Source organism: Solanum lycopersicum, chromosome 3, assembly GCF_036512215.1.
Source record: "Solanum lycopersicum chromosome 3, SLM_r2.1".
Lineage (NCBI taxonomy): Eukaryota > Viridiplantae > Streptophyta > Magnoliopsida > Solanales > Solanaceae > Solanum > Solanum lycopersicum.
This window is the reverse complement of record NC_090802.1, coordinates 2,545,631-2,559,901: the sequence shown is the minus strand read 5'-3', so window position 1 is coordinate 2,559,901 and position 14,271 is coordinate 2,545,631. Positions and strand designations below refer to the sequence as shown.

Sequence of the window (14,271 nt, the reverse complement as noted above, 5' to 3'; positions counted from 1 at the left end):
TGCACTCTGGTGACATCATTTGATAATTTGTAAGCAGTGTTATCAAAAGAGAAAAGCACAAAAAAGCGCCAAAGTGTCCAGCACACTAAAAGCGTGGGCTTCACTGGGAAACAACACACTATGAAGAATATATGTGTGTGTGTGTGTGTGTATATATATATATATAGGGGATTGGTGGGCCAAGTCGAATATGGGTTGGTCGAAAATGAGTTAGGTGAAAACAGATAAAATATCCGACTCGACCCATATTTGGTACAGATAATAAGTATTTTTTTTTAGGGCGTGTTTGGTATGAAGGAAAATGTTTTCATGTTCTCCTAGGAAATATTTTTTTGGAAAATGAGTGGTCTTGAGTCAGTCAGGAGGCCAAAATCTGGGTCTCGGGTTGGAGTGGAGAGTCAGGGTAGCGTTCAATGTCTGGACCCGTTTTGGAAGGTGAGGTTTAAAGAATTCATATTTTTCTTATTTAGGGGAAGTTTTTACTTAAATTCAAGAAAATAAGTCTTTGAAAAATATTTGAGCCTACCAGACGTGAGGAAATCATTTTTTTTAAAAGATATTTCTCTTCATACCAAATATAGCTTTAGTTAGTGTACTTTGTAGATGGTCCACACTCCTAACATACTTTAAGGAGAGTGCAATACCCATGATGAGTTATCCATATGGTGGATAAATGGGTTGATCCATATTTGACCCACTTTTAAATGATTGGATGACCAATTCATTTAAAAATGGTTAAATTGAGAAGATAACCATATATTTTACCCATTTAACCACCCCTACTCATAATGAAGTATAGGTTCATCAAATAATCAGCTTAAGTCTTAATATGGAAAGATAAACCCATTATAAGATAAACCCATTCTTGATTTTACTTCTATTCACTAAAATAGTATTTTGCATGCAGTTTTAACTTTTAAATAATAATATACAACATAAGGTAGACAGATCCACTGCCCATTTCAATTCTGAAATTCAAAAAAATAATGTCAGGCATTTTGCATGGAATTATAATTGTTAAATAATGATATACAACAAGAATATAAAGATGAACACCATTGGGTGCAGCACTGTGGCCATGACTTCAAAAAATATATTTAATTCACCATTTGTATCTTTATTATTGTCCCCTCTTAGACTCTTTACAACTGTCATATGCAGTGACAGTTATATTAGTTGACACCATGGATGGACAAGTGTTATATTGATTTCTGCAAATTTTCTACAATGAAAAAAACAAATAAAGATATAGAATTTCAGTAACAAAGCCATTATTTTTAACTTCACTAGTTTATCCACTTTATACAAAAGGAAAAAAGGCAAAATACCAAATTAAAAGAAAAAGTCAACCCAGTGTAGAGCTTTTTTTTTTTTGGTTTATATCTCTTCTTAAAGATAGATATGAGATGTAGGACAAGGTGAGAGTGGCATCGTAGAGTGTCTCTATCTCCTGTTCTTGAACTGTTCCGTTATGCTTTTTCTTGAGCCGATAGTCTATCGGAAAAATCTCTCTACCTTCCAAGGTAGGGTACGGTCTGCATATACACTATCCTTCCCATACACCACTTGTGGGAATACATTGGGTTTATTGTTGTTGTTGTTATCCCTTATAAAAAATAACAAACAAAAAGAATTAAAAAATGAGTAGGAGAGAGCGACATATAAAAAGGACAAGAGAGAGAATCAGAGAAGAAAAAAAGCTACCCATGATGAAGGCTTGTTCCGCTGTACTTGTCCCAAGTTTAATTGATTTTAACTTTTTCTTATAATTTCATCCATTTTCTCTGTTTCAAAATTTTTGGGCAGTCAAATTTTCTCCCTTTATTAGTTTTCCATATGTCCTTTGCCATTTTCCATAAATATGGTCTAGGGAAATCTGGCAGACTAACTTAGAATTAAAAAAAAGGAATTGTAGAGGGCCCTCTGGCACGTAACCTCGCTTGAGGTCATGCAGAGTGGCGAAGTGCTTGTGCGTCTTGCTTTTGCTTTCACCGCTGGTGGGATAAGTTAAAGATAAAGGATTATTTGCTGATGACATTATATTTGTTGATGAGACATGTGGTGAAGTTAATAATAGGTTGAAAGTTTGGAGAGAGGCTATTGAGTCTAAAGTTTTCAGGTTATGCAGGACTAACATAGATTACCAGATTACAAGTTCACTGATGTGACACATGAGGCAGAAGTGAAACTTATGATCGATGATGCACTAGTCATACCCAAGATAGAGCTTCAAGTATCTTGGGACCATAATTCAAGGAGACTGGGAAATTGATAATGATGTCGTGCATTGTATTGGAACGGGTGGGTGAATGGAGTCTTTGCGGTACCGTGCAATACGAAGCCCAAAGGGAAGTTCTACATAAGAGTGGTTAGGCAAGCACTATTATATGGGGCAGAATGCTGGCTAGTCAAGAGTGCAATGTTTAGTTTACCAGTTTCAAAAAAAAAAAGAAAATGAAAAAAAGAGTGCACACGTTTAGTAGAGGAAAGTAGCAAATTTGAGGATACTCAAATGGATGCGTGGTATACTAGGAGATATATATATTAAGAACAAAGTTATATGTAAAAAGAGGAAAGTGGCCTCCGTGGAAGACAAGATGAGGGAAGCAAGACTAAGATGGTTCCAACGTGTGAAGAGGAGGTGCAATGATTCGCCAGTGAGGAGGGAGGTTGACTGTAACAGGAGTTTGGAGATGTAGAGATAGGCTGAAGAAGAACTGGGGGAGGTGATTAGATAAAGCATGGCACAACTTTAGCAAATTGAGGACATGACATTAGATTGAAAGTTATGGAGGTTAATGATTAAAGTAGAAGTCTAGTAGGCATTCGAGTGTTGTCATACTTCCAGTAGTATAATTTAGGTATCAGATAGTTACTTTTTCCCCAAGGTGTATTAATATCTATTTGCTACACTTGTTTTGTACATTTGCTATTTTGTTGTCTCTTTTTCTTTCGTACTTTCCCCAGCCGGTTACATTTGTTTTGAGCCGATGGTCTTTTGGAAACAACTTCTCTACCTTGCGAAATCCTAACCTCTTCAGAATCCACTTGTGTGATTATGTTATGCGTGTTTGATAAGTTTAAAAAAAGGAAAATAAAAATCTTGGACTGTGCCCAATGAATTGTCCCTGCTTGCATTTGGTGAATAGTTTGGCAGTAGAGAAACTGCTCCAGATGTTTTAAGAATGTAGAGAATAGTATGTAGAAGATCAAAGCTAAATCGTCTCTTGATCCTGTGTTTTTGATGTAATCAGATATACTCAAGTAATACTGTTTCTATTATTGATATTTTAGATTCAATTTAGTCACAGGACTGTAAAATTTGGGATCTCTTTTGTATATATTGTTTCAGTATATACTGTTTTGATCATGATTTATATATATACTGTTACCGGGTTTCAAAAGTAAAAAGAAAAGGGAGACATGTTCTGAAGCATTGTGTCAGTTGATGGATCTTTGTAATATTCAATTGTATTGTTATATTATTGTTACTGTTCCGAGGATATACCATGCTGAAGTTGCATATAGCTTTTGTCTCATCATGTTTGTGCATCCAGCTTTCAGAGGTCTTTACATGACTTTTTTCTTTTCCCACGTTTGTCACATTGGATAGATTTGCTTAACATGTCTCTGTTTTATTCATTTTCCTGTACTATCATTTCTATTAATCATATGACAGCTTAGTACTTGCTAAAAAAAGATCATGGAACCCTAGTATACTTGCCGAATTTGTGAAGCTTTGCGTCTTAATATGGGAGAACAATAAGTTGACAGGAGTAGTCTGGTATTTAAGGGGAGAAGAATAGAAGGGCAACTTTAGAAAACTACGGTTGGGTCCCAGGGGTTGGCCCCATATGGATTTCTAGGTCATAAAATAAGTTGTCTATGATATGATTGCATAATTACTTCTGGATATTTTGGTCCACCGTTTTTATCATTAATATCATCTTCTGTTATTACTTATCATATTGCATGATTTTCCGTGGTCGCAGAAGACATTCTCATTTGCAGTGAGGGATTCCCTGATCAATGTTGGCCCTCTAAAAGACTTTTCGTATGGTATGAGAATTAATGCTGACCTGAATGCTACTGGAATTGCCAAGCAAAGTAATTATGAACTGGTTAGTTTAGTTCTCTTGTTGAAAGCCCACCCAGCTTGAATCTAGTTAATGGTCGAGGTTTACTTGTTTTTTCTTTGTTTTGATATATGCACTTACAATTGCTCTGCTTAACACTAAAATACTCTACCATCTTGTTGTCTCTCTATCATTTTGTATGACTAGTTTGTCTTCAGTATATGAGGCAATCTGTCTTGTATGTAATGTTAAAGGATCAGAAAACCACATAAACTTGATTATTTGGTGGTATCATGAATTCTGTTTTCATTGGTAAAGTACTATCTTGATGTAGACTTTAATGTGCTGAAAAGCTGAATTAGAGGTGTTGGCCTTCTCATTTGTATTTAAAACAAAATTTTGAAGAAATCTTTGTTTATAAGCGATGAATACTTTTTTTTAATGAAGTAATTAGTTCTATTGCAGTCATCAAGTAGATGCATTATAGTTACAGAAGTTCAGTAGCAAAAGGTCAGCTTTCCTTTACATTGTTAATTAAGAGTCAGGAGCTGACAAAATTCAGAAATGAACCAGGGGAATCTAGAGGGGAATAAATAAACCCAACTATACAAAAACACGAGGCAATTAACTTTTAAAGATTGGTAGGTAGTTGATATTCCATCAAAGCATCTTCTATTCCTTTAGTTCCAGATACTCCAAAAATGGCTGCAGGTATCATCTTCCGGATTCTCTTGATGGTGCTCTCAACTTTCCAGCAACTCCAGCTTATCACAACATTCCCGATATTCTGAGGCATGACGCATTTGAGGGCAAAAAGAGCTAAAAACATACGCCACAACTCTGCTGCTATTGGACATTGTAGAAATTGGTGGTTGTGTTACTTCTTCCTTCATGCACTTATAGCATCTGATAGCCATCTGAAACTTCCTTCTGGTCAGGTTGTCTTGGGTCAGGCAAGCTCCATTAAGTGCAGTCCAGCTGAAGCAGCTAATCTTAGGGGGCAATTCGATCTTCCATATAAACTTCCAAGGCCAGTTGTCTTTAATTGCATTTTCTGGGCCTAGATGCTTGAATGCTGTTCGAACTGAGAACTTCCCACCCCTTCTTTCTCCCCAATTGAGTTGGTCTGGTGTTCCATTGCTAATTGCAACTTTGTGAAGTGCTGCTAGTAGGCTGACCAACTCCCCCATTTCCCAATCATGGATGTTCCTTCTGAGGATGATGTTCCAGGAATTCTCTTTCCCTTCTCTGTATTGTTGAATAGTAGAGTTTGGCTCCCTTGCTATCTGGAACATGTTAGGATAAGCAACCATTAAAGAGGAGTTGCCTATCCATTCGTCCCTCCAGAAATTGATATGTTGTCCATTCCCTGCTATTAAGTGTTTGTGTTGAGAGAACTCCCATAATTTGCTTATACCTCTCCAGACACAAACTCCATATGGCTCTGTTGAATTTTTAGAACACCAATCGTTTAGGATTCCATGTTTAGCAATAATCACATCCTTCCAATGGTTCTGCTAGTGCATCTCCACAACCACTTCATAAGTAGGCATTTGTTGTGTAGTGCTAAGTCTCTAATGCCCAGACCATCTAACTTTTTTGGTAACCAGACTGTTGGCCAATTAACCGAATGAAATTTATGACTTTTGCTATTCCCTTCCCATAGAAAATTCTTTCTGGTTTTGTCCAGTTGCTTCGAAGCCATACTGGATATGGGATGTTTTTTTTCTTTATATACTCCCTCTATTTATCTGGCACCGTTTCTTTTTAGTTTGTAACAAGAAGAATGTCACCTTTCCTTATTTGGAACTATTAATGGCACCATCCCCATGTTACCTTCTTGGGGTCCCACTTACACTTTATCGTGAAGAAAAGTCAACAAAAAGTAAGCATTATAGTGACTTTAATATGGGCAATAAACATAACAAGGTCTTCCCTTATTTCTCAAACTCTCTACACTGTCAAATGGTGCCTCATAAATTGGGACAGGGAGTAAAAATATTATCGATGGCGAGAATTAGATCCTGATGCCATGATTGACCATCTCTATTCATTGTTTAAAATTTTTTGATGTACTGTTAACCAGCACTTTTCTGGCATATATTAATAAGCTTTTATCATACCTTCAATTTAATAGATTGGATACAGTAGTCAAGTAGTAGACAAGAGACTGTAGGAGGTTTTACATTAGTCAAGTTGTGTATAAGAAATGATAGAAACTAACAAAGCATGATTCTCCACAAAAATATCCAATCATCAGCACTCCCTGGAATCATGTGGACTCTCAAAAAGTTGACTAAAACCATAAAGTACACTTAATATGTACAAGTGTGTTTTGAACCACCTCAAGAGATCTCTTGTTTCTCGTCGCAAAGGATCCAATCTGTGCCAAAGGAACGTTGCCTTTCTTTCTCTTTCTCCTACTTTTCCATTTGATGACCTTGCTGGTCAGGATATCCTTCACTCTCCATGGTTTAAGGTTTGCAACTGTCCTCCATTAGTTGTTTGCTGCTTGATGATGGATCAGCAGGTGAATCATGTTATCTCCCTATGTTCTTACACATGTAACACCAATTATGTGCAGACTTTGCCTCTTTTTGATAATGTATTACATGGATATATCCTAGCTTCCATTCATGTGAAGAAACACACGTTCATTGGAGCTTTGATTATCCAAATTCTGATATGCAGTAGCAATCCTGCTTCTTTTGTAGGAGCCTGCACTAAAACGATATCATGGAAAAAATCTCCTCTGATATGCATGTTCCACCTCTAAGTGAACTTTCTGGAGGATTCATATCTATGTTACTTAAATCAACAACTCTACCCTGGATATATATTTGATTGCATACTGATATTTGGAAGGAAGTTATGATGAATCCCTGTTTATTGTAAACTGATCCTTATTTGCTGTTATCTTTCTTCATGCAGATGACTTATACACATACTTGTTTTCTGTTGTAACATGAAAAAAAAGATTTGAAAAATTATATGTAAGATATTTCTTTCCGATTCAAATACAACAATAGAATCAAGTAATGGATATAATGCTTATAATATAAGATGTGAGAATTAAGCCCCTAGAGCTTTGGTTTAGTGGGAAGAGTGCAGAACATGATGTGTGGATCGGATGCTCTTCACGGGTTTAAATCTTTCTACAACCAAAAGCCTAGTATCTAAGTGGAGAATGGTAGAAGGCCGGACCTGTTATCCACTGAGTTCCAAATCTGAGTCGGACCCTTCGGGATTTTCTTGGTTATAAAATAACGAGAAATAGAAACTAAAAATTATCTTGTGGAATATATTTTAGATTTGTAACTCATAAGGTTAATTTTTGTTTTTGTTGAAGTCCTTTTGCTGAAGTTCATGGAACATACAAATGTCCAGAATACAAAAACCTAAAATATGATATAGTGTGATTAAAATTTTTTCAGCTTTTCGATGCTCTATTACTTGTTTTCAGGTCCAGTATGAGATCTTTTTAATCTCTTTTGGACATTGTCAGGTATGCTGTTCAGGTCATGGAAAGAATGGTTCTCTGAGTGTGCTTCAGCAATCAATCCGCCCAGAAACGATCACCCAAGTATGTTCTCTCTCTACTCTAGTTTCTTCTGGTTTTAAGGCTCTGTGAAACTTTCTAGTACTTACATCACATCACATCACATCACATGTGATAAGTCTTGTTATTGCATGTTATTTGCTGAACTTCAAAGCTTGTGTTACCTTTATAATTTCTTCCTATTTCTTTGTTATGCTTGTTTACTGTAAGCTTTAAGTATGGTAAGCACAGCATCTGGATGCAATGATGGATCTAATATTTTCACTAAGGGGGTTCAAAAAGGTTTGAAAAATAAAAATGTAGTGCCCCAAGATTTGAACGTGAAACTTCAAGATGAATTTTGAAACCCTAAACCATTGAGCCAACCTCCAAGTCTGGTGTTCAGGGGATTTAAAGTCTGCATATGCTCACCAAAATTTAAAATATACCTTGTATAATAGATAGTGTGAGCTTTTGCCGAGGGGGTTCGGGTGAATACCCTCGCTCCCTCGCCCCTCCTAGATCTGCCCGTGTGGATTTGTGGTGTGTTTTCTTTTTGCTAAGATGCTAAGACATCCTCTCTTTCTGTCATCCACCCACACTTATTTACATGGGTTTATTGTTCTTTGAAGAGGCAATGATCCGAGTCTAGCAGCATACCTTGTGATATAGGTTTTGGAATATGGTGTATTTAGCTTGAAGTGTTAAGAGGTTCATACATACTAGTCAGGACCTTCTTTTGTTATCTGAACGGTGGATTTTTTCCATTATTTCCTATTGCTGTGAAGAGTTAGTTTTAGTGACTGGTGTAAAAAGGGAAGAAACAAGATCTTCTTTTACTACATTGAATAACAATGTACAAGACGAACTCCTTATATATGCTCTCTTTCTCTCTTTGTTCTTCTCTCATGCGAGGCCTTTCTGTGGCTCAAATATCCTTTAGTATCAGAGCAGGGCCCGTCTCACCCGATGTTGGGGCCCCAAAATCAAAATTGCTCACGCACCAGATGTTACACACTAGGCGTGAGGTGAGGTGTTAAAGAATGATAAAAGTCCCACATTGGTGGTTAATGAGATGTGTGGACTCCTTATAAGGCTTGGGGGAGGAGCTAGCTTTTGGGGTGTGAGTTAGGCCTAAGACCTAATTTAATAGAGGGTATTAGTGGGCTAGTGGTTCTGGAATTGGAGGTGATTCATCCTAGAGCGATGGTACCCGGAACTGAATTTGCAGCACCAAAATCGGACCATCCTTGGATAAGGGCTTTGACATACCATTACATGCATAGTTGGAAAAGTTGCTTAAATTCAGAGGTGGGGGATTCATTGGTATAGATGAGGGCATGGAGAAAAGACACCATTTGCTTTGGACTCACATATGTGTTACTGAATCAATTTGGGATCCTCCAGCAAGGTTTATCTGGTGGTGGGAGAGTGGTCTTTTGAAATGTCAATCATTGAGACACTCACACTAAAATCGCAGCTTCCTGAAAAGCTGCTATGACAGTTTAATGTCGAACAGTCCAAACACTTGCCCTCATCAAGTCAAACACCAGCTGTATCTTCCAATTCTAATTGCATCAGGCCTTGAGAATGGCCCATTTACTGTCTTTTACTCTTTTTTCTTGTTTAATTAGTTACATCAGTTTTGAAGTGCCTTGCCTTTCTTCCCTTTTTATTAGCAGTATGCATATTTTCAAGCCAGCTTTCAATTTTCATGCACCAACACAGAAATCCCATATTCATGTTAACCACCTGCTAATCTTGCAATACATGGCACTGTATTTTTTGACTTATTTAGATGATTTTCCATGTGACTGCCTGCAACTTGAAGAACTGTCTAGTTTTATGTGTAATGAACAACACAACTGGTGGTGACTTGAAGGAATAACTACTAGTTTCTTGATTATGAGTGCCTTACCAGAGTTCAATTTTATTGAAAAGCTGTTGAATAGGATTGCACTGTAATATGAGTTGTACCATGATGTGCTTGTTCTCTTTGCTTTTCTATGTTCATTTCTTGATATCAAGGAGATGTTTTTGTTGAAAGTGCTAAGCATTTAGGAATTTCGCTGTTTCTCTGCTTTCTTAGTTACACAATCTTGATTGGCATCTTAACTTGGACGAATGGAAAATGTTTTATGATGCTCTATAACTTAATATTTGATATTCAGCATATCATGACATTGCCTGTTAGTGAACAGTGTACACAAATCTAGCCGGAGTAAGTAATTTTGATGCTTAATTTTAATTTGTGAAGGAAGCTTTACCAGGTTGCAAGGGAATTTGGACTGTCTACCACAAGAATACACGTATCCATCTCAGCGAATCCTCAAGGATGGCAGATGAAGAAGATGAATATCATGCATATTTGATTATTAGTTTGGAGGCTCGTACAATGGTACTCCTTTCACTTGTGGATAGTTCCAAATGTAAAATATCTGATAAGAAAAAACACTTCTATTTTCCTGTCTATGCTGCTTTATAGCTGAAATTGAATCTTTTGTTGAGATACATGTTACTTAATTTTCTTATCTTCTCTGGCAGGTTCTGCAGACTGCAAATAATTTGGAGGAGGTAACAGAGAATGTCGATTACTATGTTCAAGGAACTACTCTTGCTGCTGGAAATCTTTTTGGGAGGTGGGTTTTTTTGGCTCAATCATTATGTTCGTATTTCCTTTTGCCCTTCCAATATCTTCTGTCATATAGTATTCAAGTCTTCACTGAGTTCCTTATGCTTCTAAACTTGATGATTGGGAATTAGAAAGTTCACACGACCTTTCTTCCCCCCTGCAACAATTTACTTCCTTCTTGGTCTGTTAGGTTTAGACTATTTTGGTTTGTTTGATTACTACCTCAGTTCCATTTTATGTGATAATATTGTTTCATTTGATAACTACTCTCCGCGTTTTATTTTATGTGATAATATTTGATTAGATACAGAGTCTGTGGTCTTAAATTCACAAATATATATATGATAATTGATGTTGACTTGCGTGATGCCGGGTACTATGAAAGAGATGTCGTTCAGCTGGAATATTTCTACATATTAGAAATGAAGGTTTCAACATGTCAGTTTGTGGGTAATAAATAAAAGTTCAAGGGTATTAAAGTCTTTAAAAATTCTTGTAAAATAAACTTGCTTAGGAAGATTGGCTTTTATGTTTCTTACTTGTACCTTATCAAAGTTTGTAAAAAAGCTCATCCCTTACTACTAAATTACAAATCATGCCCTATAGTGCTATTGAAGTTGAAGATTTGATGGGCATCATTTTTTCTATTTTCCACAAATGCAGACAGGGCCCTTAGTCCTTCGTAGAGTAATTTCATTTGATTGGGCCCTTAGGTATTGCACATAGTTAATTACCTTTTTTTTAAAAAAAGAATCAGCATAGTTAAATACTATTTCCTTCCTCTATTCACTTTTGCTTGTCTATTATTTTCAAAAATAGATTTTTAACTTACTTTTTATTATTAAAATATCAGAAGTCAAAAATACCCCTGAAATATAGGAAAAGGACTAAAATACCCTTCATTCACCTTCTGGTCTGAAAAATACCCTTCTACTCATCTTTTCGATCTAAAAATACCCTTCCATTTACCTTTTTGTCTCACTTTTACCCTTGAAACTAACAACCCTCTCTTTGTTTTGTTTTTTTTTTTAAATATTTATTATGTGTCATTTTCTTATTTGATGAAATGAAACCCCACCTCTAGAATATTTTTTTCATAATTTATCCTTAGCATTAACTACTTATTCCCAAAACATTTTTAAAGACGTAATACTAAATAATAATAAGGATTGAGTACTAAAATAGCCCATATCCATCATTAATTTTTTTAGACAAATATGACAAGTAAAATTGAACGGAGGGAGTATATACTACAAAGTTATACTAAAAAGTAATTTTTGGAAGGAATAAAGAATGCGAAGAATCGATAATATGAATCAACAAGAATGTTATCCTCCTATTGGCTGGAATTTTCCTGTGAAATCAATTCATATTAATTTAATAATAATAATAAAGTAAATAAATGTTATTTTCTATTTGGATCTTTTATAAAGAATTTTTTTTCTCTTAAAATGTGTTCATTTTAGCAAATTACGAAGAAGAATATTATTTTCGTCTGATGTTGTTTTTATCATTAAGTAATTTTATGACATAATGAGTCAAATGTATGAAATACTTTTATAATTATTTTTTTAAAAACTAAAACCTATCTAACATACATTTTTAATTAAAGGCACCTAATAACTGGTCTGGTACGGTTCAATTCAGTTGTTACTTCGATTTTTAAAAATTTACTAATAATTCTAGAATTAAATTTATGGTAGAAAACATCTTCCCCGATGCTTATATACTCATAGATAATCAATATTTCAAATTTATTTTGATCATTAATAGACTACATATATATTTGTATCAGTAGTAGACTAAGCATATTTTATTTTATATTAAATATTATTTTGACAAAAATACATTGATAATTTCATTTCAGTTGTGACAATGACCCATGCTGACATGAGCTACTCTTCCGCTAGTTTGTAAAAGGAGTAGAAGACACATGGTGTGGAATGTGGCACTGCTTGCATTTATGTGTGTTGCATGGAGAGACAAAAATAAGAGAGCTTTTGTGTCCCTTATTTCCTGTTGGTGCACCCATGATATTCCATTTTGTTAGAAGATTGGATGTCTTTTGTGAAATCATTTCATTTTGTAGGTTCTCTACTTTTTGGTATACTTGTATATGAGCGCTTTGCCCATACATCAGTAAAGTTTTTACTTTATCTAAAAAAAATGATACGTGATGTTGACATATATATTAGATTAGTGATAGTAGAGTTTGTATTAAATTAGTGTTGAAACACTTTTTGATAGAGAAATTAGCACAACAACAACATACCTAGTGTAACCCATAAGTCGAGTATGTGGAGGGTAGTGTGTTAGGAAAAGAGATATGTTTCCAATAGACCTTCGGCTCGAGAATAACAAGAAGTAGTAAGAACAACAACAAGCAGTACGAACAACAAGAAAACACAAAAATCAAGGCTAGGGAAACAACCAATAGAAACAAAAATCTAAGAATATGAAAATACAAGACTCCAAGTAACACTTCTGTAAAGGGAAAGCAAAACACTCGACTACCTGTTAACCGATTATCCTAATTCTCGACCTTCACACCCTCCTATCAAGGATAATTTCCTTGGTGAGATGAAGTTGCGTCATGCCCTGCCTAATTCTCATGAAATTTGAAGTTTGAATAAGTTGGTGAATTTTAATTCTTCAAAATTCTATAAAAGTGGAGTCATCTCAAACATATTTTGGCGTATTATAGTAGAAATGCTGTGTGATTGAAATGAAAATGGCAGCGTTTACATCATTTTGTTAGTCATAACTGGTTTTGTATTCTGTATAATCACATTTCGTTGTCATTGACATTATATTATTCAACGCAAATCATTTTCTAATGACCTTTTGTTTGCATAATCAAAGCCAGTGATTCCTTCATTTGTTCTTGCCTCGTAAAGAGCTTTCTTGATGTAAATGTTCTTTAAGATAGGCATATTTAGTGTCTGCGGTCACATTGTTTCCTGATTTGGTTGTGCAAGAAGTTGTACAATAATTTCGAGGACATTGACAAACCCTTTTTTCTCTTTAAAGGTACCTATTGCTGATTCAAAAGAAAAGGGTTTGATGACGGCTCTGCTTTCTTTGTGGTCCTTAAATTATAATATGTTATACGTATAAAAAATGAGAATGCAGTATGTTCTATTCTTCTGTTTATGGTTGTTATGAATGAAAAAGTAAGATTTAGTTCCCTGATCTGGAGTTCTATTTTGTATATACCACACTTTCTTTTCAAAAAACTTACCATTGGACTTATGTCTTGAATTTTGTTTTCTTTCCTTGTTGATTATGTTGAGCAGTTGCATGGGTTTTTTAAGTTTTTTTAAATGCACTTCACTTTTTTGTGTAGACGCCGAGTTATCCAAGTGTTTGCTCATGGTGCTCGAATTCTTGATGGTGCATTTATGACTCAAGAATTGAGTTTTAAGGCTTCAAATGTGGAATCTGGCTCGAGTTCAGATACTTCTATTGTAGCTTCTGTTTCTATAGCGGATCCTTATGTTCTACTAAGAATGACAAATGGAAGTCTTCAGCTTCTTGTTGGAGGTATATTAGCAAGATAAGTTATATATGCTTTTGTATGTTATTACCACTCTTCTAGCAGTGATAACCAACAAGAAACTCATTCTTCGTTGCTTAATTTGATATATCCTGTTCCAGCTTAATACCCTGCTGTCTTTATGCAATATTACTTATTTGTTTCGTGTTGGTTGTGATATTTGTTGTGAACATTACTTCAAAGAGAATTTTTTTTTGCAGGCCCGTACATCAAAATGCCCTTTCTTTATTCTCAAAAACTTAAATTGTTACTAAAGCATACTGATCTAGTTCGTATGAGTAACGATACAAGTGAAATTTGACTTCAACTTTATTTAAAATAAACTTGAAACCGAATCATACATGTACTGCAACTCACAAGGGACTTACCACTGGCCTCAATCATTGTCTTACTACTAATTTGAATCATAATCTGCATTAGTAAAAATACACTGTAGTTTACTTCTTGGAACCAGAATGATGGGGCAGTT

At 35.2% G+C, this 14,271-nt stretch overlaps 1 protein-coding gene across 1 annotated transcript in view; it reads left to right on the top strand.

The window, feature by feature from the left end:
- The window catches only part of LOC101246111 (cleavage and polyadenylation specificity factor subunit 1), a 39,910-nt gene that overhangs the window by 10,477 nt on the left and 15,162 nt on the right, over positions 1-14,271 (top strand). Inside the window, exons 12-16 of the mRNA XM_010319165.4 lie at positions 3,993-4,121; positions 7,582-7,659; positions 9,872-10,012; positions 10,159-10,253; positions 13,593-13,789. Coding sequence (XP_010317467.1) covers positions 3,993-4,121; positions 7,582-7,659; positions 9,872-10,012; positions 10,159-10,253; positions 13,593-13,789 — 640 coding nt within the window. The remainder of the gene's footprint in view (positions 1-3,992; positions 4,122-7,581; positions 7,660-9,871; positions 10,013-10,158; positions 10,254-13,592; positions 13,790-14,271) is intronic.